The 24,265-nt window shown below is 43.6% G+C and overlaps 1 protein-coding gene across 3 annotated transcripts in view; it reads left to right on the plus strand.

Annotated features, from left to right (window-relative positions):
- strbp (spermatid perinuclear RNA binding protein) overlaps positions 1–24,265 on the plus strand; it is a 64,595-nt gene that overhangs the window by 22,211 nt on the left and 18,119 nt on the right. For all 3 annotated transcript variants that reach the window (XM_079179405.1, XM_079179407.1, XM_079179406.1), the window contains exons 3-6: positions 13,335–13,493; positions 21,454–21,716; positions 21,978–22,146; positions 23,650–23,923. In XM_079179405.1, the coding sequence (XP_079035531.1) occupies positions 13,491–13,493; positions 21,454–21,716; positions 21,978–22,146; positions 23,650–23,923 (709 nt within the window). In that variant the 5' untranslated portion in view covers positions 13,335–13,490. The remainder of the gene's footprint in view (positions 1–13,334; positions 13,494–21,453; positions 21,717–21,977; positions 22,147–23,649; positions 23,924–24,265) is intronic.

The following is a 24,265-nucleotide window of genomic DNA, read 5'->3' on the forward strand; positions in this document are numbered from 1 at the left end:
TTTCTTTTTCAGCTTTCTCTGCTTAGTTATTTCATCTCTCGCTTGGCCTTCTGTCACTAAATGTCTTTATTTCTTTCTGCCTCCTTGTTGCTTCCTCTTCCTGTGTGTCATCCCTTCTGTCTTTCTTGCCCCTTAGCCGCAGTGTCCTTGAGAAAGCAGTGACTTTGCCGGTGAGCGCAGCAGAGCATATCACACACACACACACACTCTCTCTCTCTCACGCTCACACACACACACTTGGTTGGTCCATGGCAACACTGTCAAGCAGAACCAGCCCTTACAAGTCTCTTCCCTTTAGTCCCCATAAATAATTCATGAGCAGTAATGTTGGCTGTACTTTATGCAAATATTGACAAACCTATTGCAGAGAAAGAATGAGACAGGCGTGTCCTGTGTTGTGCACAATATTTTGCACACGTACACTGCTTTCAGAGTAAATCGTCAACAAACTGCTGATACAAGTGAAATATCTCAAAGTCATGGCTTTATTAATGCTTAACCCCGTTGATGATAAGTAACATAAAACATGACACAGAGTCCATTAAAAAGTCCACCAACAATTCATCGTTTCTGTCTGTTGGTTAGATGACGCAGACATTTCATAAAACTGGATTTGATGCACAAGTTCAATTACTCTTCCTCGGGGTTTGTTACAGGATTCCGACAAATTGCCCCTCAGGTGATACGGCGGTTAGCCTGCCAGCACGGAAACACAACCCCTCTGTGCCCTCCTCCTCATTAAAGGCGCCCTCCGCCAATCTTAGATCGTGACAGCCCATTGTCACAGTTTTCCGTAGCTTTTGAAATATAGATGGAGTGTGATTGTCTGCTTGTAAGATGAGACGTTATAGTCTCTCGATGCCGTTTGTTCTCGTCGGTCTCTGTTTTCCATTGGAGTTCATAGAGGGCGTATTGGGTCACAGCTTTTTTTCCTTGCCGCCCTACGTGTTTTCTGTTGGAGATCGAGTGTCCTGTGGTTACCTAGCTGCAGTGCTGCAGTTTATACGGGAGGAGTGTTTTTGTAACTGCATCTCGGAGGTTTGCATGAGTCGGATTGAAGTTGCATTATACGCTGAAAAGTACAATACTTCATGCAGTTTACAGTTTTATCCACCATCTACATTAAAACAATGCTGCAGCGGCAGTATATCTGTGTTATCTCTCTCTCTGTCTCTCTGTGTGTGTGTGTGTGTGTGTGTGTGTGTGTGTGTGTGTGTGTCTCTCACTCTTCCTCATGTTTGTCCCACGTTCAGCTGAAAATGCTTCTGTAGCCATGGCGACCATTCCCAAGGGGAAAAGTTGATGCTGAATCTCTTTCTCACTTTCCTTTTCTCTTTTGTCTCATGCCATCTAATGCTGTCCACACACACACACCTATACACGTACACACACACATATTCACATACACGCATACACACATCTACACACACATCTACACACACATCTACACGCGCGCGTGCACACACACACACACACACATACACTAGCATGCCAGAATCTAAAAGCAGAGGAGACGCAGTTTATGAGTCACATGAGTGTTTTGGTTCCCTTGGCGTAGATTTTAACTGAGCACTGATGTAAAATGAGTAGGGCTGGGTATCGGTAATAAATAACTTTGTAAGGTATAACATGTAAGTAATATAACCAGGTCAAAACGTCTCCAGTCAATTGATACCTGCATTAGATGCCTCTTGTGTCTGCATCACTATAAGGGTGCGGGTACTCGTGCTGCTATCGCCGTTTTTGAAACGACGCCCGACCCCCAAAAATAGTTGACCTGATTGCTGAGAAACACTTAACCCAGGGACGGAGTTAAGGATCTTTTTCCTCTGTTTTCTACACTTCCTTTCTTTCTTGGCTGCTCGTTAGTGGCCATGACTGTTCCAGTTGAACCTTTTGACATTTAACACTCGCACACAAAAAGAGGCTGAAGGAGAAAAAAAACCCATTGAAAATGAAGGAAGATGAAGTGAGGAGTAGAATCATTTCATAAGAATCTGGAGCTTGAATAAGAGAGTGCAGTTGTACTGACAGACACAGTGAGCCGTCAGACCTCAGCTCCTGAAGGGTGTCATCACACGTGTGTGTGTGTGTGACCATGTGAGTTTCTATGAGGTGTTTTTGATTAGTTTTATTTGAGTTTCTCTTGTAACGAGACCTTCCTTATTAATGAAATTATCTTTTAATCTCCGGTTCTAATGGAGGCAGCCTTGGGCCAGACAGACTGGAGATTTAAAAGGGCAGGAAATACAATTTAGTGAATTAATGATAATTAATGGTTAATTATTAATGACAAGTCCTGTTCCTGTGGCTCCGTAAAGTTTGTTCTAATATTAATATAAAACATTTTGTAATAAAGTGTGAAGAAGACGGCTGAAATGAATCATTTCAGCCATGGCTCCTCGGGCCTCACTTCATCTCTTCTTTCTATTCTAACCCTCTGTTCCTCCTTCACATCCTCTCCCTTGTCCTTTCTTTCCTCCTGCCTCCCCTTCCTTCCTTCCTGTCTCCACCTTTCTCCGTTCATCCATGTTTCCCGCTTCGTTCTGCTTCTCTCCCCTGCAGTCTATATTCTTCACTGCTTCCCCACTTTTCCTCCCTCGCCTCCCTTTTTCTTCTGCTCTGCACGTCCTTCCTTGTGGCTCTATTATTCTTATCTAAATCAGGCACACCCTGTCGTTCTCTCTCCTTTTATGTCATCCTGATTTCTATCTTCCTAATCTCTCACCCTCCACCTCCCACACTTACGCATCATATTCCACTTAACTCCCTCTCTTCACCACACATACACCTTTTCCATCTCCCTCATTCTGTTCATTTATTGCCTTTTACCTCTCGTCTTTCTAACCCTCCCTTACGCGTTTTCTCCCACCGTTCACACACTCATATCCTGCCTTTCCTCTTCTCTCTCTCTCTCTCCCTCTCTCTCCCTCCCTCCTGTTCCTTCCTTGCTCCCACTCGGTCTCTCCGTCTTCTCGCCAGAGTCGGCGAGGCCGACAGGAAGGAAGTGTGTAATGAAACGGCCATATCTAGCACACTGCCCAAATTGACCTGGAATGAATGGAGTCACTGATCAGCTGAAGCTGTGCAGATGAAGAAGTAGGGGGCGGGGAGATAAAAAAAAAAAAAAGCTGATGTAGTACACAATGTAATACTGTAAGATGGAATGAGTACACAAACATGTTTTAATTTGTGTATCGGTGCAATCAGCAACGCTATTTGTGTGTTTACTTTGGACTGTTATTATATTACTTGTGAGCTGCATTTGAAGTAATAGAAGAGTACAGAAGAGAAACTTTCTCCTGCTGCGTTCTGCCTTAAAATCGATGCCCGGCAAAGTCCATGAATTCAGCTGAGGGAGGAAGCAATCTGTATTCAAGAGAATTTCTCTGCTGTTTGAACAGAGAACTGAGACGCAGACAGGCAACAGCTAAAGAGAGTGAAAATTAGAAAAGCACGGACAAACAGAAAGAGACGGCATGACGGGGACGCATCCTCTCCAAAGTCCCTGAAGTTGTTCATTAATGATGTCACTCTGAGTGCATCCAGGAAAAATTAATTTCTTAAAAACACTTGATCCTTCAATGTGATTTGACTTTCGTAATACACGACGCTAATCTGCTCGTCTGCCACCATCGGCCACACTACTGCTTCTATTAATGAAAATGGACAGAGAGAGAGAGAATGGACACACCACCGGGATATCAAGCACTACTATAGCGTGTGAGGGTCTGCGTGTGTGCGTGTGTGTGTGTTTGACAGCTTGCCTGCCAGTGTGTGTTGTGGAGTAGAAGCCCATTAGGGAATTGGTCCACATCTGGACGACCCTAGCTGTCCTCATGCGCTCACACATCGTACCGTAACGCATACGTTTCAGAACAACAGCAATCCATAGACAACCACGTCTGACAATCAATCGTCAAATAATTTAAGAGACCCGTTTAGATTTCTCTGTGACCCAATCTTGTGCTTTAACCTTACCTCAAGCCTGGGAAGATTGTCAGCCTATGAAGATAGTTATCATCGATGCAGCAGATTTTAGGGAAAAACTAAATGCAATCCATCTTCAGAGATTCTACACACTCTATATCTATTCTTTCTTTCTCTTTCTCCTATCGTAGCCATGAATGAGTGCTGTGTGTCAGAAGCACTCTTCGTTTTGCTATTTATTCATTTGTTTATTTGTGTATTTATTCATTATTAATTAATAAAAGTGTCAGTAGGATGCAACGATGGAAAAGGATGCCGCAAACACGCACACTCCTTTTTTGGCAATACTTGCATTTATGTGATAAGTGTTTATAACCACTTACATATTCACATACCTGCTCGGACAAACACACGCACACACACACACACACACACAGGGGTGGGAGTGTTACAGCTTTGTGTGTTGGCAAACATGAGCTTAGCAGTGAAGAGCCTTTCAAGCAGGATTAAGCTGCGAAGTGTCAATGGATCACACAACTAGGCCAAAGACCACTAGGATATCACTTACACTGCAACAATCAGCATGGACAGTAGTATGTAAAGTAGTGTGGTAGATTAATGGTAAAAGGGAAACACACACACACACACACACACACACACACACACACACACACACACACACACACACACACACACACACACTATATGCACATTCTTCCCACAGACTATGGACTGTGGAGCCTCGGCAGAGCCCTGGCAGCACCATCTGTTCCTGCTGAAATCAGCACAGCAGGAGCCTACCAGCACACACACACACGCGCACACCCACACACACACACACACACACACACACACACACAGTTGCAGCGTGCTTCAGTTCTGGCATAGTGATAGTCTATTTATTCCCTACGCTGACGCAGGACAGTATTCAATTGTATGTGTGTGCGTGTGTGTGCGTGTTACGTTTTCAGTTAAAAGTAAGGTAACCCATGGAGATGTTAGGTGTGTCTTGAGATGACTAATGCTCTGCTAATTTTAAGATGATGCGGATGCACAAATGTATTATGTAGCTAGGTAGTTAGATAGCCTAGTCGGTCAGCCAGTCAGCAGGAGCTACACACGCACACACACACACACACACACACACTGCTTTTCTGCATTTTAATAATCGACCGAGGGGAGTTGCTGTCAATGTTATCTATTTCCCTTCCAGAAGCAACATCAGCGTTTCCTCTGCTTTCTGCCATCTCATCAATACTCTGTGGTCTGACCTCCTCTGGCCTCCACCTGCACAGAACCGTATTGTAGCGCTTTAAAACATTATACGGGGAGGCAGGGTTGTTTTAGACTTAAATTTGATGATCAGACGAGAAAATGTTACCTAAAAGGAGCTCATCAGCAATCGCAGATTAGAATGGTCATTCATCCTCGTCTCATCACAAAAGAAACCGTAAACAAACGCCAACAAATAAGGCTGACAACCGCATGTAATAACAGACATACTGACACTGAACGATAATAAAACATAAGAGAAGGAGGAGGGAGGAGAGGAATCGGAAACAGACCAGGTGCGTAAGTTGAGATCAGTGGGGAAATCAGCAAGGCAGTCGGTATGAGAAGTAATTGCTTTTGTGTTTGTTCAGTGGAGTCGGTGTGTGTCCACTGTGAGGAGAGGACACTCGCGCTTACTTTTCAGTGTTAAGACATTTTTCTCCAGAATATGTAACCATTAAAATTGCATTGTTCCTGAAAACATCAATAAATGAAACTTTGCAATTATAGAAGTCTATTCCTCCATTGCATTAAAACAAACAAAAAAAACATAAATATCTTGCATTGTGTAACAATTTTAATATATGTATGGCAATATTTCATTTGCATTCCCCTTCACTCTCAGGTTTAAAACAGGGCTCGTTGTTCCGAGGACTGGAGACCAGAGCCCTAGTTTTAAATTAACTTTGTGATGTTTTAATGTGCCAATTCCTGCCAGTGATTTCAAGTTGCAGTTGGCAGTTGTTCTGCCTGTCGTCACACCTGTTAATTAATCGCCATGCCAAGTGCTCAACCATTGCAGTATTGTCGAGAAACGGACAGAGAAAAAACATAAATCAATCAATAAAGGAGGAGCAAGTTGGAGAAAGGAGAGAGAAAAACAGACATAGAGAGAGAGAGAGAGAGATGGCAAAAGCAGCCATGAAGGAATATAAATTGTTTAAAGTGTGTACATACTCCTTTAAGAGAAAGGCAAACGAAGAATTAACAGGAATGAGGAAAGACAACAACACGCTCCCCCACCTTCATCATGACACACATGCAGTTCATCCCTGAGTCCATATCCCCGGTGTCCTTTGTCCAATATCCTCAAAGCTTGTGTCTATAGTGCTGCATAGTTCTGCATTAATGAGACATAATGCAGACGATATCCACAGCATGTCGCTTCCTCCTGAGCGTGCCTCACTATGTAAGGTGTATGTTAAAGAGGCTCGTGCATTCTTGTCTTTTGGCTGTTTTATGTACCTTGTGGTGTATTTGTACAGGGGGAACACGTAGGAATTTGTGTGCAGGAAGAAAATTTGTTCTTGGGGGGAAAAAAACTGCATTTTTACCGAATTTAAGTTCAGTCTCAAGATCTGTTAGACAGTTAACGACCTAGCTGCTTACATTCATACTAAAGGAGCTTCTCACGACCACTCTCTGTTTCTCTCTGAGGGTGATCTCGCCGTTGCACTTCCAGGTTCTCTCAGACACCTCTGGGTTCTACTCGGTGTAGTTCCTCGTTCACAAAAAGATTGAACCGCTTACTGGCCAGGCGTTCCGCTCATATTTTGATGACTGGCTGCATTCTTTTTCGCAATTCCGGTGCGAGGAATGCCTGACCTCCGACGCTATGTGAGCCAGTAAAGCCTTAACAGTGAACTAGCAAAGGCAACCTTATACACTCGGCTTATCCGGGCATATCTCTCAACTGTCAATGGACTACAGCCTCTTACTTTGGCTGTGGGGCAAGCTTACTCTAGCCTCCACAGGACGTGGCCCCTCACATCTGGATAAATGGTCGCCACATACTGCACACCAAGTGCAACAAGAACAAGAGGGCTCAGCGTGTCCAACCTTTGCCTCTGGCCCTAAAACAATAAAAGGAACAGTGTATCTAACCAAGAGGTTTCTCTCTCTCCCTCTCTCTTTGAAGTGTCTCCCTTCCTCTGTTTGACTCTTCTTCTCGTGACTCCTTATCTACAAAGGAAGTACTTCCTCAATTCTGGAAAGGTACGGGAGTGTAGAACTCTGTCATAAATTGAACGAAATGTAAGTTGAAATTGTTGTTTTATTTCTGGGAAGGAAATCAGTTAATTATGGGAAGGAAAAAGCCTTCACAACCCAAGGTTACACTGCATAACTGGACTGTTTGGTATCTAAGTTGCATTGGTAGTTAATGAGGATGTTCAGTGTGTGTTTGTCTAAATGTAATCCATTTAGTTTTGTTGGCATATTTATGGTGCTTGTTATTGACATTATGGAATCCTGCAACTGGCAAGTAGTCTTTGCTGCTCTCCTTGTGCAAGTGGTAGCAACTTGTTTTTTTTAATCATGACTACTTTTTATCAGCATGACTGTGAGCCATTTAACTCTGGTGGCAACAAAAGAAGACCCTCGGCCCTGCTTTCTCCAGCCTTCATATTGCAACTTCTCTTTCTGGCAGCCTGTTTGAAGTCGAGTCTGCTGTATGTCTGCTGTACTTCAAGCATTTTAACTGCTCCGTCGGCAGCTCAGAACAGATATAAAGACAGAGTGGAAATAAGGAAATAGATGAGAAAAGCAGATGAAGAGTAAAGATTGTGTGGAAAACGGACATGTAAATAAAATACACGAGTGTCTCGAGAATCTTCATTTTAATCAAAATTCCATATTTACTTTTACATTTTCATGAAGAACAGAGAGAATATTCTTCCTCACCGTCTCCTTTCACCACTTTGAAGCTTTCCCATGCAATCTCCTCCGCCGTCAAAAAAAAAGAGCTTTAGAAAGGAGACTCTTTCTACCTCTATCTCCGTCCCAGCATGCATCTCTCATCCTGTAACGCTGTCGATATTTCTGACCGCTTGTCTCACCATCTGTCTCTATCTGTCTCACCCCAGTAGAGAAACAGACAGGAAAACGTCGCAGTCAGCTATAGCACCTGTTTACACAACGCACGCTCTTCACAACAGAGATGGTTAGAGAGAGGTGTAAGGGAGCGTGATTCTGCATCCATTCTCTGGTGTGTGTGTGTGTGTGTGTGTGTGTGTCTGTGTGTGTGTCCAACGCATTAGCACACACTTTTGCAGATGTTTTCCCAGATGCAAACATTATGGCACCAATAACCCTGGAGCCAGCCACACACAAGTCGGCACTAATATAACACACAGAGGCGACTCACACTCTCAGGCTTTAAGGTGTGTGTGTGTGTGTGTGTGAGTGTGTGATGAATGTTTTCAACAGGATCAGAAATAGCACTGGTGAGAAAAGCATTCATGAGAGCAAACCTAAAAAGAGAAAAATCAACAGTTGAGTTCTAAAATAACTTCAGAGTAACATAACTGCCAGAAACATCAGCCATATTTACACCTGCTCAAGATGAGCTTCATCGGGCTGCTTCATTGGAGTGCATAGAGACGTCTTTACAGTGGAGTGTGTCATGTAACGGCAGGAAAAGAGCTGGAAGGAATCCACAGAGCTGCAAGTACGTACCAAAGCCTATTACCTTATTGCGGGTTCCTCAGCATCCGCTTTTTATCGTATTTTATCGAATTCTCATTAACGTGCTATCTCAGGAACGCTTTTAGTGAATTTCTTTAAATTTGTCACAAGCCTAGCCAAGGTTGATCTCTGAAGGAAACAGTGTGGTGCAGGTAATGGTGTCAATTGAGAGAAGCTTGAGTTTAGGCCACAAGTTTTAAGTGTCGATAAGTCATATTTATTAATTAATTGATAAGATGATTCAGGGACAATTATTCACCATCAATTTTGAGAATCAATTAATTGTTTAAGCCATTCATCAAGCAAAAACGCGAGACCGTTCGCTGGTTTGACTGTGGAAATGTGTTGCTTTTCTTTGTTTAATTGGACCGTTAGATAAAACAAGCAATTTGAAGACATCCCCTTGGGCTTGGGTAAAATTGTGATAAGCTAAAGAAATAAAGAGAAAGCAATGACTAGCGAGGTGGACGTGAAATAAACAGAGCGATGTAAGCTTGTAGAAAGCAAACCAGTGGGCTCTGTTTGTGCGGGGTCAGGGCCGAGTGCTGTCTCGGCTATAATCACACTACAGATGTTTTTTTACAGTAGATCACTAGTTTTATTAAAGCTACTAGTTTGGTGCTTTATAATTCATAATTTTATTAAGCGCCGGCACATTTTGGTTGTGGCTGTATTACGTTCGTCCTCCAGCTACCCGCGCATGTAACCATCCATTAATTGGAGATCCTTTCACTGGTGAAATATTGACCGTGTGTCTTGAATTTTGATGTGGACGAAACACTTCCAACCGGGCCTTCATCATTGATCATCAGTCCACAACGTGACCATAAACAAAACTCTAAAAAAGGCGATGCGTTGTGAAAATAAGCTCCTCCAACACTAATTAGCTCACTCTATGGCTTTTCCTCAATCCTCTGTCTCCCTTCACTCCTCGTCTTCCACTGCTCATCTTCATTTGATGGTTATCAGATGAGAAAGGTGTAAATTGCTGCTCAGAGCCATCTCAGCAAAACTCTCCGGCTCAGCTATCCCTCCTGTAGCGTGCAATCACTTCCCTCCCCTGGTTCCTTATCCTCTGCCTCAATCCTTTCATCTCCAGAGGGAAAATGGGACGTTTTCACCGACTCTTGGCGCAGGAAGGACACAGCACAGGTGTGCGTTTGCTTATGCATAAACTTCGAGGGGGAAATATATTCAATAACTATGGAACCAAATTGAGGGGATGGCGCGCATGTATGTGTGTGTGTGTGTGCACATGCTAATGTCGATGAGCCACCACCAGTGTTAATGAGGCGGGGCCTCTGCCAGTTTTCCCCTCATCCTTTCTGCTCTTCTGCTCTGGAGAAAAACTCAAAATCCGTCATTAATGTCCCACCAGAATGGTGTGAATATGAGAGAAGAAGAAAAAGGCAGAGGGGACGGTGGTGGGAGGTAAACATAAAGAGATGGTGGAGGGGGGGGGGGTGTAATAATTGGTCAGCTTGAGCCCGAGGAAGACAAAACCGCAAGAGGATTTATGAACAGGCAGGCGACACGTCGCCCTACATGTGAGAACATGGTCCTCTCAGTCGCCCTCAGTCCCAGTGGGAGACAGAGGAGGGCGGGTACACTGCAGGCCACATATAGTTCTGAAGATCCAGGGCTTCCTTTAAGCTCGGATTCAGACTCTAGTTTTGTTCTGTTGTATTATTTTCGCACGGGTGTATTTTTCAGTCGCGTACACATGGTTTTAATTAACGGAAAATGAGAAGGAAAGTGCCATGAGAGAGAAACAAAGGGAGGGAACTGGTGTTGTTGTTGTTTATCACTGAACTGTTCCAATAATGAGAATCGAATGGGGGGGCTGGCACGTTGTTATTATGCTTCTTGGCAGGGTGTCTGTGTTTGTGTGTGTGTATGCGCACTATAATATAGTGCGCATACACACACTCCTAAGTGTCCAGGCCAAGCTGGAAGAGAGCTTTAACCCCCTCAGGCACAAAGTGTTGGCTGTAAGGTAAAACTGGCACAAGTGCACAGACACACAGACTCCGTCGCTGCCAGCTGCGCTGAGGAGGTGACTGCCAGTGTGGCAGGCCAGTGGCTTAGAGAAGGAGACCTGGAGAGGAAATGAGGAGTCTGTTTGCCCGAGGGGCCAGCTCAATATCTGCCATTCATGTTGTTTATCCCTTTTCCCCTCTGTCCCCTTACACCACTTCGTATTCTCCTTATAGTTCTGCTCTTTGTCTCTTTTTTTTTGCCCGCTCGCCTATGTGCTCCTCCTGTTCATGCACATCTCACTGACCTTTCTTTAACTACTCCGTGCATCTCTATCCGTCTCCTCTCTCTCGCTATCGTTCCCTCTGGAGCCCGCTGAGCGTTCACTGAGAGGCTGCAGCTTCACCCCCGCCCCCCCCCCAGCAGGACCTTCTCACCAACATTCACATGTGTGTTTATCTTTTCGGTCCCCCGACAGCATCCAGATAGAATCCTGGATGTATGTTCAGTAGCCTCAAGGTGATGAGATACTCTGCACATAAGAGATGGTGTTTATTTACCAGGTAGAGCGTATGAAAAGAAAACTGACAGAGATAGTCCTGCAAGGTGCAACAGCAGAGATGCAGCCTGGTGTCTGTAGTGGACTCTAATAGATGTTTGTGGACGATCTCCTGGATTCTGCCACACGAGTGTCTGTATTGTTCTCCATCAGAGATGATGGGTTTCGCTTGATGAAACTCAAATGCAGTGATGAGTGTTTATTTTGAAGGCTATTATTTTAGATTAAACGATTAGCCGATCAACAGAAAATGGTTTGATAAATCATTTCAATAATTTATCATGCAAATCTGACAGACATTTGCATGTTTGAGCTTCTCCAAAGTGAGGGTTTTATTTCATTATAAGTGGAATATATTTTGGTTTTGGACTTTTGCTCCGACAAGACGAGAAAAGACATTTAGAGCATCACCTTAAGTTCCGGGAAACTGATGGCCATTTTTATCCCCCTGATATTTTTATAGACTAGTTAATTAATGGAGAAAATAATCAGCTGATGAATGGATAATGATGATGATTTTTGCTACCATGCCCCATTTTTGTCATCATCAGGTTTTTCTTATTTTTAAATCCCATTTTCGCTCAATCTTTCAACAATAAATAGTCAAAAAAAGTCTTGTTTTTGGTTTTTAATGAAATTAAGGCTGCTGCATTTTTCCCACACCTGCTTAAATAGGCAACCCATGACTGTGGAAGACCTTTGAGGAATCATCTCAGCCACTCTTGTGCGAACACATGCACAGCTCTACAAATGTCATTGCTGTGGTTTGAGTTGGACCAGATGTGTCTGTGTACTGTCAGCGGTGCTACTGTTGACAGTTCGTGTTGTGAATAGGAACGCTGTGTATCTGTTCAGCTCGGCTCGCTCCGCGCTGATAAAAACTGGCCTGCGTTTTCGGCGCGTCACCAGATGTTTGGGGTTACTTTACGGAGCCCTAAGATGAGCTAAAGTTAGAAGTCACAAGTAGCTTCAAGGTTGCAATTATTAATTATAAATAATTGGTTTACTGGCATTAAATAATTGAGTGATAATTTAGTTTTGTTCTGTGTGTTAAATAGCGTATTATTTTACTGTCACCTCTGTTCACTGAAAGGACTAAAAGCCAGGAAGGGATAAGGTTAGAACCATAACTGTCACAAATAGTATCGGAAGAAACACTCAAGCACAGCGGTCCGGCTCTCGCCGAGCACTAAACATTGTAATTTCATGTCCAGCTCTGAGTTTTGTCACTCCCTGTTCTGTCCCCTCTCTTGCTGTCCCCTTTCTCTACTGCTCATCACAGGGGGATTCGGAAGCTCTCAAACATTTCTCCAGTAATACATAGTATTTATTTTCACAATGTCATCCCTGCTTCTTCTATAAAGTGGTTGAAAATATCATAGTGCAGTCATGATGGAACTGGCATATTTAAATATACATATATATATATATATACATATATAGTGTGTGTGTGTGTGTGTGTGTACATGTGTATCTTTTTCCAGAAGAACAGAAGAAAGACTAGTTTACATATAGACTGTCAATTTGTGTGTGTGTGTGTGCGTGTGTGTATGTGTGTAAATGGAGGAGGGTGTGGCTTAAGTGTGTAACCCAGTGTATAGAAACAAGAACATGTTTGTATTACATCCCCCTCCCTCAGACCCCTGCCAGCTCATGAAAAATAAATGAAAGCCTGTGTGTGTGTGTGTGTGTGTGTGTAGGTAGGGGTGTGTGTGTGTGTGTGTGTGCGTGTGCGTGTGTGTAGGTAGGTGTGTTTCCACATGTCTCTCTCCACATGGGTTGATCAACCATTCTGTCAGATCTTTTACTCAAGGACGGGGACTGCAGCCCTGCTTAGAAACCGTGTGAGAGTAAATTGGGTGTTACAGGGGGGATGAAGGTGTGGGTGGAATTGGGTTCTGCAGGGTTAGACTAATGCTGGTGTAATGTGATGGGGTTTTTGTGCTGGTTTTTAGAACATATTGTGTTGTATCAATAGTTTAGTTATGTTTAAAATCTACATTTATTTCCTTTTGTTGGTGTTTTTATCTGGAAGAGAACTGCCTTCCTATAGTTGTTGATGCGCCGATCAACTTTTCAACCTTTCATCCTTTTCTCCCCTTCCTCTCTCTGCTCCTCCATCCCTTCTTAGAAGCACAACCTCTCGTAGAGTGGTGGCCAGAGTGACAGAGGAGCACATGAGGAGCGTAAACGGCGTGACAGCAACATCCTGACCGGTAACCCCCCCCCCCACCACGAGCACAGCAACTCCAGCAGAAGGAAACGTGCGACCAATCCTCCTGCAGGCATGGTAATACACTCTCCATCTGTAGATTCTGTGTGTGTGTGTGTGTGTGTGTGTGTGTGTGTGTGTGTGTGTGTGTGTGTGTGTGTGTGTGTGTGTGTGTGTGTGTGTGTGTGTGTGTGTGTGTGTGTGTGTGTGTGTGTGTGTGTGTGTGTGTGTGTGTGTGAATGACTGTGTTGTGGTTGTGTTTGCTTGGATGCTGGTGAATTATCCACATTAGAGTAAGGAAACACTCTCCAGACTAGAGGGTGTAAGAGTTCAAGATGAGAGATTTTGTAGATTTGTAGACAGGGCAGAACTCTACAGGATACATGCTGACATTGGGGAAAGAGGAGAAGGAGAAGACTGAAAGCGATAGAGGAGGAGAAGAAGAAGAATGAAAGGAAACGGAAGAGGACAGTGGTGTTAAACAGAAAAAAACACAATCAGTCTAATTACTCTTGGCTGTTTATTAGGTTCTCTAGATGTTTTTGTTGTGATTTTGAGCCGAAGGCAATGAATTTGTTCTCCTCCATAAGCTTATATTCCTATAGTTGAGTAATTATGCAAGGAATGAATGTGTCAAATCCTGCCCATATTCATTTGTTGACAATAAATAAAAAGAATATGAAAATGAGGTTTGTTCCTTAGCACAAGAGACGTGTTACGAGAGGAAGAAGATGCGGGAAAAAAAACAGCTAGTGTGTTGTTAAGGAGGAGGAGAGGGCGTCTCAAAAGATCAAAGAGAGCAGCGGAGGAGGAAACGACAAGTGGGGGCAGATAAGACCGTAAAAACATAAATGATGGATATTTTGATGTATGTTTACCCTGCTCTCACGTGTAAGTGTCTGAGCACATGTGGCAGAGAGAGAGAGAGAGAGAGAGAGACGAGGGATTGATTAATACTCTTGGCCTGTGACAGTGGGAGCTTTTCCCCCCGAGGGGGGCGAGCAGAGCAAAAGATGAATTATTAAAAACTAGAACAAGAGGAGGAAGGAGGAAAAAATGCGCGGAAAAAGGAAGAGAGGGTGGAAGAGTGGTTTGTAGGGGAGGGTGGAAGAATGGAAAGGGGGAGGAAAGGGAGTAGAAAAATGAATGATTGATTGAGAGAAAACAAGATGTTGCTGATGGTGCCGAGGTTGGACCCCGCAGAAGAGGGCACATGGTTGAGCTCATAAATAACCAAGGGTAATGAGACTAGTGTGTGTGTGTGTGTGTGTGTGTGTGTGTGTGTGCGCAGCTTGCAAACACAGTAGTGTGATTAGTCTTGAGTTATGATGATGCAGCAAATACTGAGGGTGACCTTGGCAAAGGGTGTCACCGCGCAAACCGCAGAAAACACCAAACAGCTTCTTTATTGACTTTCCTCTCAGCTTTCTGCATTTAATGAATTTACATGTCCACAGTGCTCCTCTGCGTCTTCACTCTCACACTCTCACACACACACACACACACACACACACACACACACACACACACACACACACACACACACACACACACACACACACACACACACACACACACACACACACACACACACACACACACTTTGGCTTGATTATATGGTGTCTGTCCGGCACGTTGCACGGCGCCGTCCTTGTACATGTCATCGCTGGTTCACTGCTCGATTTCTGGAGGAGACGCCGCGGAGGTGTTGCCAAGCGGAAAGTTTTCGCAATTTTTGTTGGTTTCAGTTTGGCTTCTCATATCATGTTGAATGTAAAATACTCTTTTCTCTACAATTAGCAAAAGACATAACCGCGTACCCTTAAAAGAATTAAAAAAAAAAAAATCAATAAGGTTTTAAAAGCTTTTGTGTTCTGCCATTTCCCTCCTGTAGACCTGGCCGCACTCAATACTGTAATAGTATGCCCAGAAATAGTGTAATGTCAGCTCATCTGCTTTTAGCGCTCCGGTCATAATATTTTATAGGCCCACTATAAACCTTTAAAACCTTGACACATTGAAGGGGGGGGGGCAAAGGGCAGAGAAAAGAAACTCTTCCTTTAGTGCAAAGCAGGCTGGGTACTGTAGTTTGGGGTGGCTGGTTTACAAGCTGGATTGATGACGGCACATTTAGGTTGAAGGTGTTTTGCAGACGGTGATGAATATGTTTTGTTTTTCCATGTATCCTTTTTTTTTTATGAAATGTTTATCAGGACCGGTTTGATGTGGACAGCCTGTTTTATTGTTTTGCTGCTAGATGATTTATCGCATATATTTTGATGTATGTTTACCCTGCTCTCACGTGTAAGTGTCTGAGCACATGTGGCAATGAGAGAGAGAGAGAGAGAGAGAGAGAGAGAGAGAGAGAGAGACCCCCAATAAAACAGGATGGCAGAGTGTGTCGGGTCGGCAGAGTGCAGATAAATCACAGGATGAATTTTTAATGCAATCTCCCAGAGGCTGCTGGATGTTACGGAGAAGGCGCTGAGTTTTATTTGTGTGTCTTTGTTGCCGTCACTCCAAGCCGGTTTTGTTTTTTTTGAATTTTTTTGAATTTTTCTGTTCTCCTTCAACTTCACTTGCTTTCATGTCGGGTGTGACATTTTCTCTGAAAAAGTTTTGCGTGGTATTTATAGTTGTTTTTTCTTCCTGGGTTTCAGTGTATTTTTCACAGCGAGGATGTGTTGTCAGCTTCAGTGCAGACAAACGTTTGTTTCTGCAGCTGGCTAAAAATATAAAAATCCAGTTGTTTTCATCTCCTTCTGTCGATCTCTACTGTCTGAGTCTTTCTCTCCTTCATCTCTCAGTCTCTCCTCACAACGACCTCGCGGTGTGTGTGTGTGTTGTCTTTCAAGCACTCGGTGTGCACTTCAGGCACATGACTTATTAAAAAATAAGAGCACACAAACACCTCAGGTGTGCTGCCTTAGCGCGCACACACACACATACAGCACAATGTTTCTCTATGGTGCTCTAAAAATAAATGATTTTTGGAAACGGTATGGAATCCAATCACAGCTGCTTTTGTTCCAGAGAGTCTTGTCCTTGGCATTGGGTCAGGTACTTTTTAGCAGATGGCCACACAGAGAGTGAGAGAGAGAGAGACTGAAAGAGAGAGAGAGAGTGAAAGAGGCAGGCAGTGATGGAGAGGAGAATCATTGGATTCTGCTGCTTCTAAAGGGACGTCGCCGCTATCCGGGTGCTTGTCTAACCACAACACCTTGAACTGAAAGACTTTCATTTCAGGGCGTAAAGCACATAATGAGGCTGGAGGGGAGGGGGGGGGGGGGGGGGGGGGTGATGGATGGAAGTAGCGCGTGGGTAATATATGGGTTTTATGTGCATGTGTCATTCATAATTTTGTATTTTTAAGTGACGAATATGTTGGATTTTTTAGTACAGGGCGAGTTGTAAATGCTGTGTAGTGTGGTTATGTAACACGGGCCCGCCAGCCGGAGCATGAAATGGAGTGTAATTGGTGGGTGTGTGGTCTAAGAGCACTATGCAACTATGGCATTTGAATGTATACACACAAAGCACAGCGCATGGTGCGCGCTGGGGGCTTGCAGACAGCTGGGGTGTGACAGTGTGAGTGCATTTCTTTTTCTGATTCCTAGAGGGGAAGAATCGCAAGCAACAGATTCCCTTGTAAAGTCACATCTGGCTCTTTACAAAGTTGTCATTTTGTTTTGGATGTCTTGAGCTTTAGTGAAACAATTTGCTTTGGAGCTAAATGTTGAATTTATGCTAAAACGCTGAGAATACACACCTGGCCTGCACACCTCAACAGTGAGGTAAAATAATGTGCATCCTTTCATTTCTTGATAATAATATGTATCATTTCTACATATTCCCATTATTAAAACATTAATAACACTTAGGAAACAGGATCTCAAGAGGGATTCAGAAGGAATAAGAAGATCTAACTTAGTTATTAAGTTGTTTTTTAAACGTGTCAAGCATGAAGGTAATTATTGGATAACATTTTGTTAAAGGATAATTCTGGCGTTGTGTTATTTTCATTTATTTAGTCATCGTTCAAACACCATTGCACTCTCCGAGCTAATTGCTGATATTTGGGGAACATGAGCAGTGAGACAACCAGACAGGTTTTAAATAATTAGCGAATGTAGAAGAGTATTTCTGGCATTTAGTGTGCGCTCAAAACAAAGTGCTTTGGATACTGTGGCTAAACTGTTGGCTTGTTTACAACTTGTCTGATACTCTCTACTGCTTGAGTGTCTCGTCCTTCGCACACTTTGTTGTGGAGATGTTGCCAGGTTTCATTTTTTACACATAACGATGTTATCAAAACTTGATTTGTGACTGATTTTAATTCAGGACATCAGACCGGCGCGTACGGGTACTTAGCAAAACGTCAAAGTTGCGCCCTTTCTTCAGTGATGGAAAACCAAAGATCCTATAGATGTCAATGCAATTCGATGTATGGTTGGATTGTAATTGTGACAAGTTGTATGCATTTATTTCTTAGTAAAAAAACGTTTTTTTTTAATACACACGTATAATAATTATTTTGAGTGTTTGTGACACCTTAATAAATTAAGGTGTATCGCTGCCAGGCCCCTTCAGTCTTTTATTTTGTGCCTCTGTTATCCCGCTACACAAAATCTATTTCTTCATCTTCCTGTTTCTCTCCTCATGGGACAGTGAGTGTTTTGGCGATGGTGCGATGCTGGTCTGGTCTATAGCTTTAAGCCATAAAGCCTCTCTATTTTTAGGACACGGCAAGGGATGAAATCGGCGATCAGCGCTTGGATTTATGGTTGGTGCAACCAACTACACGGCACCTCTGTGGAATAATGTTGATTTAAGTAGAAGTTAAGTAGAGCCCACTCTGGATGTATATTTCCATCTGTAGAGATAGCAGCATTAGCTTCGGCCCTGTCAGACACCTGAACTGAATTCCCACTTCCAAGGATCAGCTTTAGGTCAATTGTTGCTGAAATTGGACACAGTTTTATTTTGGTTAGTTATTGACACCGGGGGGGGTTGTTACAGGCATCTGGATAGAGATCTGTGATTTATTTCACTCTCAATCACACGCTCACACATCGCTCACTTGGACAGGTGAACATATTGCGTGACTGACCTGTGGGTCAGGGTGGATTCAAGGACAACCAAGGTGTTGTGTTTAACAGACTGAGGGTGTGTCTATTTAATCAGGTTGTGAAGAGACAGCATTTCACCAGACAGCATTTCAGACCTATTGTTTTTTTTTGTTGCTTTTGGTCCATTCAATTTGAACGTTTTGAAAAAACACAGCGTATAGCATTTAGTTTTTGCAGTTACTATGACATTTTCACTCGAAAACGAGTGAAATCCTGCATCACTTCCTATCTCGGCCACAGTTGCTTACTTATCGTGTCACTTGTCTAAATGTCTGCAACATTATCTGGACCCATGCTGGCCTAGGGGGTCGATTCCTGTCAGTGAGTCCTCCTTTACTGCTCTGATTTACATGGTGATCAGAGCGGCTGGGCAACAACTCCCCCATGGTCGAGTAATACCGACACACACACACACACACACACACACACACAGATACATCGACACTCTCTTCCTAATGTGGTTTATGGCTGCAGAAGCTCACATTAGCAACGGCTCATAAAACCTGCGACTGTTGGTGTGTTAAACACTGCTCTAAGACACACAAGTATAGAGATACACATGTAGGTACACTCGCGTTATTTGTAAAATGCTTTTTGCTGAAGCCAAAAATACATTTTCTCTATAAAGAGGTAAAACGTGTCGTTCATGTGTCATATGTATTGTTGTTGGTTCATTTTCTGTCCATCAACTGATGTGCTATCACAATTGAAACTGTATTGACCGTATTGTTTCTCTAAAGGAGGACGCATGCCTCATTCCACGCGTGAAGATTTGTAGAAGACAGCATTTTTAAAAAGTATTGATTGTCGAAAAAATTGTCAAATGAAGCCGAGCACGTCGGTGAAATCAAAATAAGACATGATGGAGATTTTTTAACATTGGCATATTCTTTCAAGGTAATCCAAATTCACTCCATGTCCCTCCAGTGCCAAAGTGTTGGAGAATGTAGAGGCCGACCCTGCTGAATATTAGCACCACACGCTACATACTGAGCTACACCGGCTGCGACGCTGCCGGTATTGTGCGGGGCTTGTCCTCCATTCTGTTAATAGCTTTATCTCACTCAATCTGGTGAAAGAGAATGTCACCAGTTCAATTAGGAATGGGATGAAAAGTGTGTGTGTGTGTGTCTGTGTGTGTGTGTGTGTGTGTGTGTGTGTGTGTGTGTGTGTGTGTGTGTGTGTGTGTGTGTGTGTGTGTGTGTGTGTGTGTGTGTGTGTGTGCGTACGTGCGTACGTGCGTGCGTGCACACTTGGTCCTTGGATTTCAATTAGATTGATAGTAGCGCTCAAGCTACACTATCCATACTACAACAAAAAAGGTCATCTCGTGTGTATGTGTTAGTGTGTGTGTGGGTGTGTATGTGTGAATTAGCATGCCTGGTGTGCGGTTCTCTTTGAGTAGACGTGTGTAGTGAGTGAAGGGAAATGTGGGTCTTGCAGATAAGCAGCTTGTTGAGAGCAGCCTACTCATGTTAAATTGGGTTATGCACCTCAGGCGCCCCAGCACTGTGCGACAACCTCCACTGATTAAACGTGAACCTCATCCTTCAGATTCAGGTGACCAGGTGAGAGACAATACCTTGTAGGCTTAATTGTTTCTCTCAGAAATGACGTCTCAAAAATAATGAAATAAAGAGTGGTCAAGACGTATTAAACTACAAACAACAATGTGTTATGACAAGCAATGTACATGTATAGATATACTGTATATTCCTTATTTGTTGTATTGTTTTCTGCTATTAACTACACAGTTGCCCCAGAGTATTTACGTGATGTGTATTGCTGCAAATGTTACGCTTTGATAATAGATTATAATGCACTCTCAATGTAATTGCGCCTGCAGAGGGTTATCCCATCGACCTTTCTCTACATTGCCACTTAAGTTCCCCGTTGGATCAGTTTTACATTTCATCAAATTACATTAGTTTAAAGTTAATGGTCAGATGTTTGAACAATCTCTCACGTAACAAAGCCGACCCCTGAACCCTCCGTGACATGTGAAAAGATGTAAACCGCTGACATATAATCTGCATGCTGTTTTCATATAAACGCACAGGGACCCATCTGGGAGGTACTAATTGCAGAGTGCGAATCCCAAAAGTCGCAGCTGCACCTGGTACTCTCCTTTCTTCTCTTTACTTTTCCATTCGTCTTTGAATTCAGCCTCCCCTGCATCGACCATTTGATAATTCTCCCACAGCCTTTTTCTGCCTTAACTCTCCCCTGTGCTCCCCCCCCCCCCCCCCCCCCCCCGATCTCCTCCTTCCGGTGGTTCCCTCCTCACTTCCTAACTCGCAGACAGTAAGAAGGAGCAAATGAGAAAGACCGAAATAAATTCCCAGGGCCAGAATGTCTGATTGAATTAGGACAGGTGGAGAGGATATGAGGATGGTGGTCAGATGAATTTTTTATATAGCTTGTGTGAACGTGTGCATGTGTGCATGTGTGCATGTGTGCATGCATGCGTGTCGGGGCCAGTGCCATTTAAATGGAAGCTGTCACTGAGTTAGAAATTTATTTCTTTCCCATAAAATAAAATATATATATGTGCAGTCTGCATGAAAGCAACACACACACACACAAAGCTGGTTTTTACTCGCGCTTGGTGGGACAGTAAGTGTGAATTAGTTTTTTGCTGTGCGGTTGTGGTGCGAGCGCGTTTGTGTGTTTTTTTATTTGGGTGTGTGATGGAGAGAATTCAAGAGGGAGACCAAAGCGTGATGGATTAAAGCTCAATCTGTTGTTGAAAACCTCTCTCCAGTGGTGCCCTTGCTGTGTACGTGTGTGTGTTTGTGTATTCATTGTACAGGTATGTGTGCATCTCTGTGTTTTTTGTGTTTCCTGTCCATTTTAATCAGAATGTACTCGATTTGTTAACCAACTCCTCATTCATCCTTCCTTCTCAGAGGTCCTTCCGTTCCTTTAGTAACGATGACCGCCACGTCATGGCAAAGCACTCCACCATCTACCCCTCCTCTCAGGAGCTGGAAGCCGTTCAGACGCTGGTGTCCACCGTCGAGTGCGCCCTCAAACACGTCTCTCATTGGCTGGATCAGACCGGCAGCAGTGTCCCCAGCCAGGTCGACGGCCAACCAGCAGACAGTACAGAGGAGGACGAAACCGGCGATGAGCCCAGCAATGAAACTGAGGGTTCCACTGACAGCTACAGGTGAACCCATTGTTTATTTATATAAAATGTCAGAAACTTTACATGACGTAGGAGGCAACATCCTCTTAAGGAATAGGTCGACATATTGGGAAATACACTTTCCATATTATCTTATTCCCTGTGCAAGCAAAGATTTGATTGGGGGAAAAAAGGGATGTAGTAACATTTGAATTTAGCTGTAAACTGACATGCGTGTGCTCATTGTTAAAAGCTACATGGGATCGGAATGTGACCTGTCGTCTGCTTTTTCTTTACAAACAGAGAGCCCAGCAGCGGCGGGGTGCTGTGTGGAGTGATGAGGATCGGCCTTGTGGCCAAAGGCCTCCTGATCAAAGGCGACATGGACCTGGAGCTGGTGCTGATGTGCAGAGACAAACCCACACAGACACTGCTGGACACTGTCTGTCACAATTTGCCCACACAGATAGAGGTTAGAAAACACGCACACACAGACGCATGCATACAGGCACATGATGCTGCTTTTTAGTGTCTGACTTGTGTTTTCTCACACGCACTGGCTGGCAAACACACTGCCACACACAACGCATCTTAGCCTCGCATCAAACCTTCAGTCATAGTCTTCCAAATATGATCCAAAAAGCTCTATTTTTATTGCACTGTCCTCTCCCACGTCAGGAATTAAGCTTTTTGGATAAGCTTCCACATTTTATTGAGTGTTTCTGCTTGGATTTGGCAACTCTCACTGCTGTGTGTGTGTGTGTGTGTGTGTGTGCGTGTGTGTGTGTGTGTGTATATAAAAGTTCCCGTGTAGAGAGAAGCTTGTTGGCATAAGAAGGCAAGCGGCAGCAATGTCGTCAAGTGGGAAGTTGAGAGGGGTTTTAGTATGTATGTGTGATTAATGATCCCGTCGCTGCCTCAGTGTCTGCTTTCCTCATTAACAAGTCATGATACAGAAATACAAAACACACTGACCCCTACAATACACACGGAGTGCACAGGAAATACGGGCACAAATAGGAATGACATGTTTTAGGTTTTACATGCTGTGACTTTCACTCTTGGAGTTGTTTGCATGTAATCTTAAATTATTTGGGAATTCAATTGTATTGTATTTTTCAGGCCTTATGTAGCTTCTAGGGATTAGAGTCCCAATTGTAAACACTGTATCATTGTCAGATGCATAAATATATATACATACATACATACAATGACTGCTCTTCAACATGTGTTGCGCAATGAATAGATTTTGCCCCTGAGCCTCTTCTCTGCCTATTGTCTTTAGTAGTTAAGTGGTGTGAGGGAGGGAACAACATTACGTGTGTGTGTGTGTGTGTGTGTGTGTGTGTGTGTGTGTGTGTGTGTGTGTGTGTGCGGAGAGTTAATCTCATGTCTCGGCCCACTGAACAGAGTTTTTGATTTTCTCATTAAGGCCAAATGGGATGTAGATGCGGGCCCTCTGCTCGATAACAACATAAAACAAATACTCACACACACTCCTTCACTTATGCTGTGATTTAGTTCACATCTTCTGCTTATTCAATATTTATAGTCGGTTATGACTGTATATGGTTTTGTGAGTCTGTGTGTACCTGTTTTTACCTGTGGGGCTAATGTGTGAGTGTAGTTGTGTGATCATTTGTGTCTCCAGGTCGTTTTGAAGATTTGAGAAGAGATTTTGTCGTCGTTTTGTTCCCATTAATTCTTGCATGTAGTCCCATGTGTGCTTAAATGCATGACTGTGTCAAGTAACACGTGTGGATCAAGACGGACGTTGTAGTGTTGACACAAATGTGACTTTTAAAACAAGTGTTTTTGTCCATTATAATGTTTGGACAAGCAAGTTTGATACTTCTATCATTCCAAAATCTTGAATCAGAAGCAGGCTCAGATTTATTTTCCTTTTCTTTATTCTTGTCATGTTGTGACCTTGGCCGCTCTGACCATCTAGTTATGTTCGTTTGACACATGACAGAAGCTGACGGAAGAGAAATACGAGGTCACAAGCGCCTCGCCCGAGGCGGCCATCTTGGTACGAACTACGACAGACCCTAAACTCACGCTGACGATCACCCTCACCTCGCCGACTATGAGGGAAGAGGAGGAGGAAGAGGAGGAAGAGGAGGAGGAGTTGGAGAATGGGGAGGAAAGACACGAGGAGGAGAAGGAGGAGGAGGAGAAGAAGAAGAAGGAGGAGGAGCAGGAAGTGGATGATGAAAAGGAGGAGCAGGAGAAGCAGAATGGGCGAGGTAGGAACACACAAGTTGCAGTTTTTCCCTATTTCTCGCTACGCACCCCAACACGTAATTTCATTTAAAAATGTATTTGTATATTTCATAGAACAGTTTTATTTGCCTCAAACAAGAGGTATGACCTCAGACAAGACGGCTGCAGGATGCATACAAGAGCTGAAACGCCTAGGAATTGTTCAGTGTTCAGTCTAATAACAACCAGCCCCCCCCGCCCCCCCGCCCCCGGTAGCAGGAACTGATTATAAGTGGTTGTGGGAGGTGGGACGGGACGGCGAGGCCAGCAGGCCAGCGAAATCAATAACCGAGCAGTAGCAAGCTGCTCATCCGTCCTGTGGCTCC

Source organism: Pholis gunnellus, assembly GCF_910591455.1.
Source record: "Pholis gunnellus genome assembly, chromosome: 18".
In the NCBI taxonomy this organism is placed as follows: Eukaryota; Metazoa; Chordata; class Actinopteri; order Perciformes; family Pholidae; genus Pholis; species Pholis gunnellus.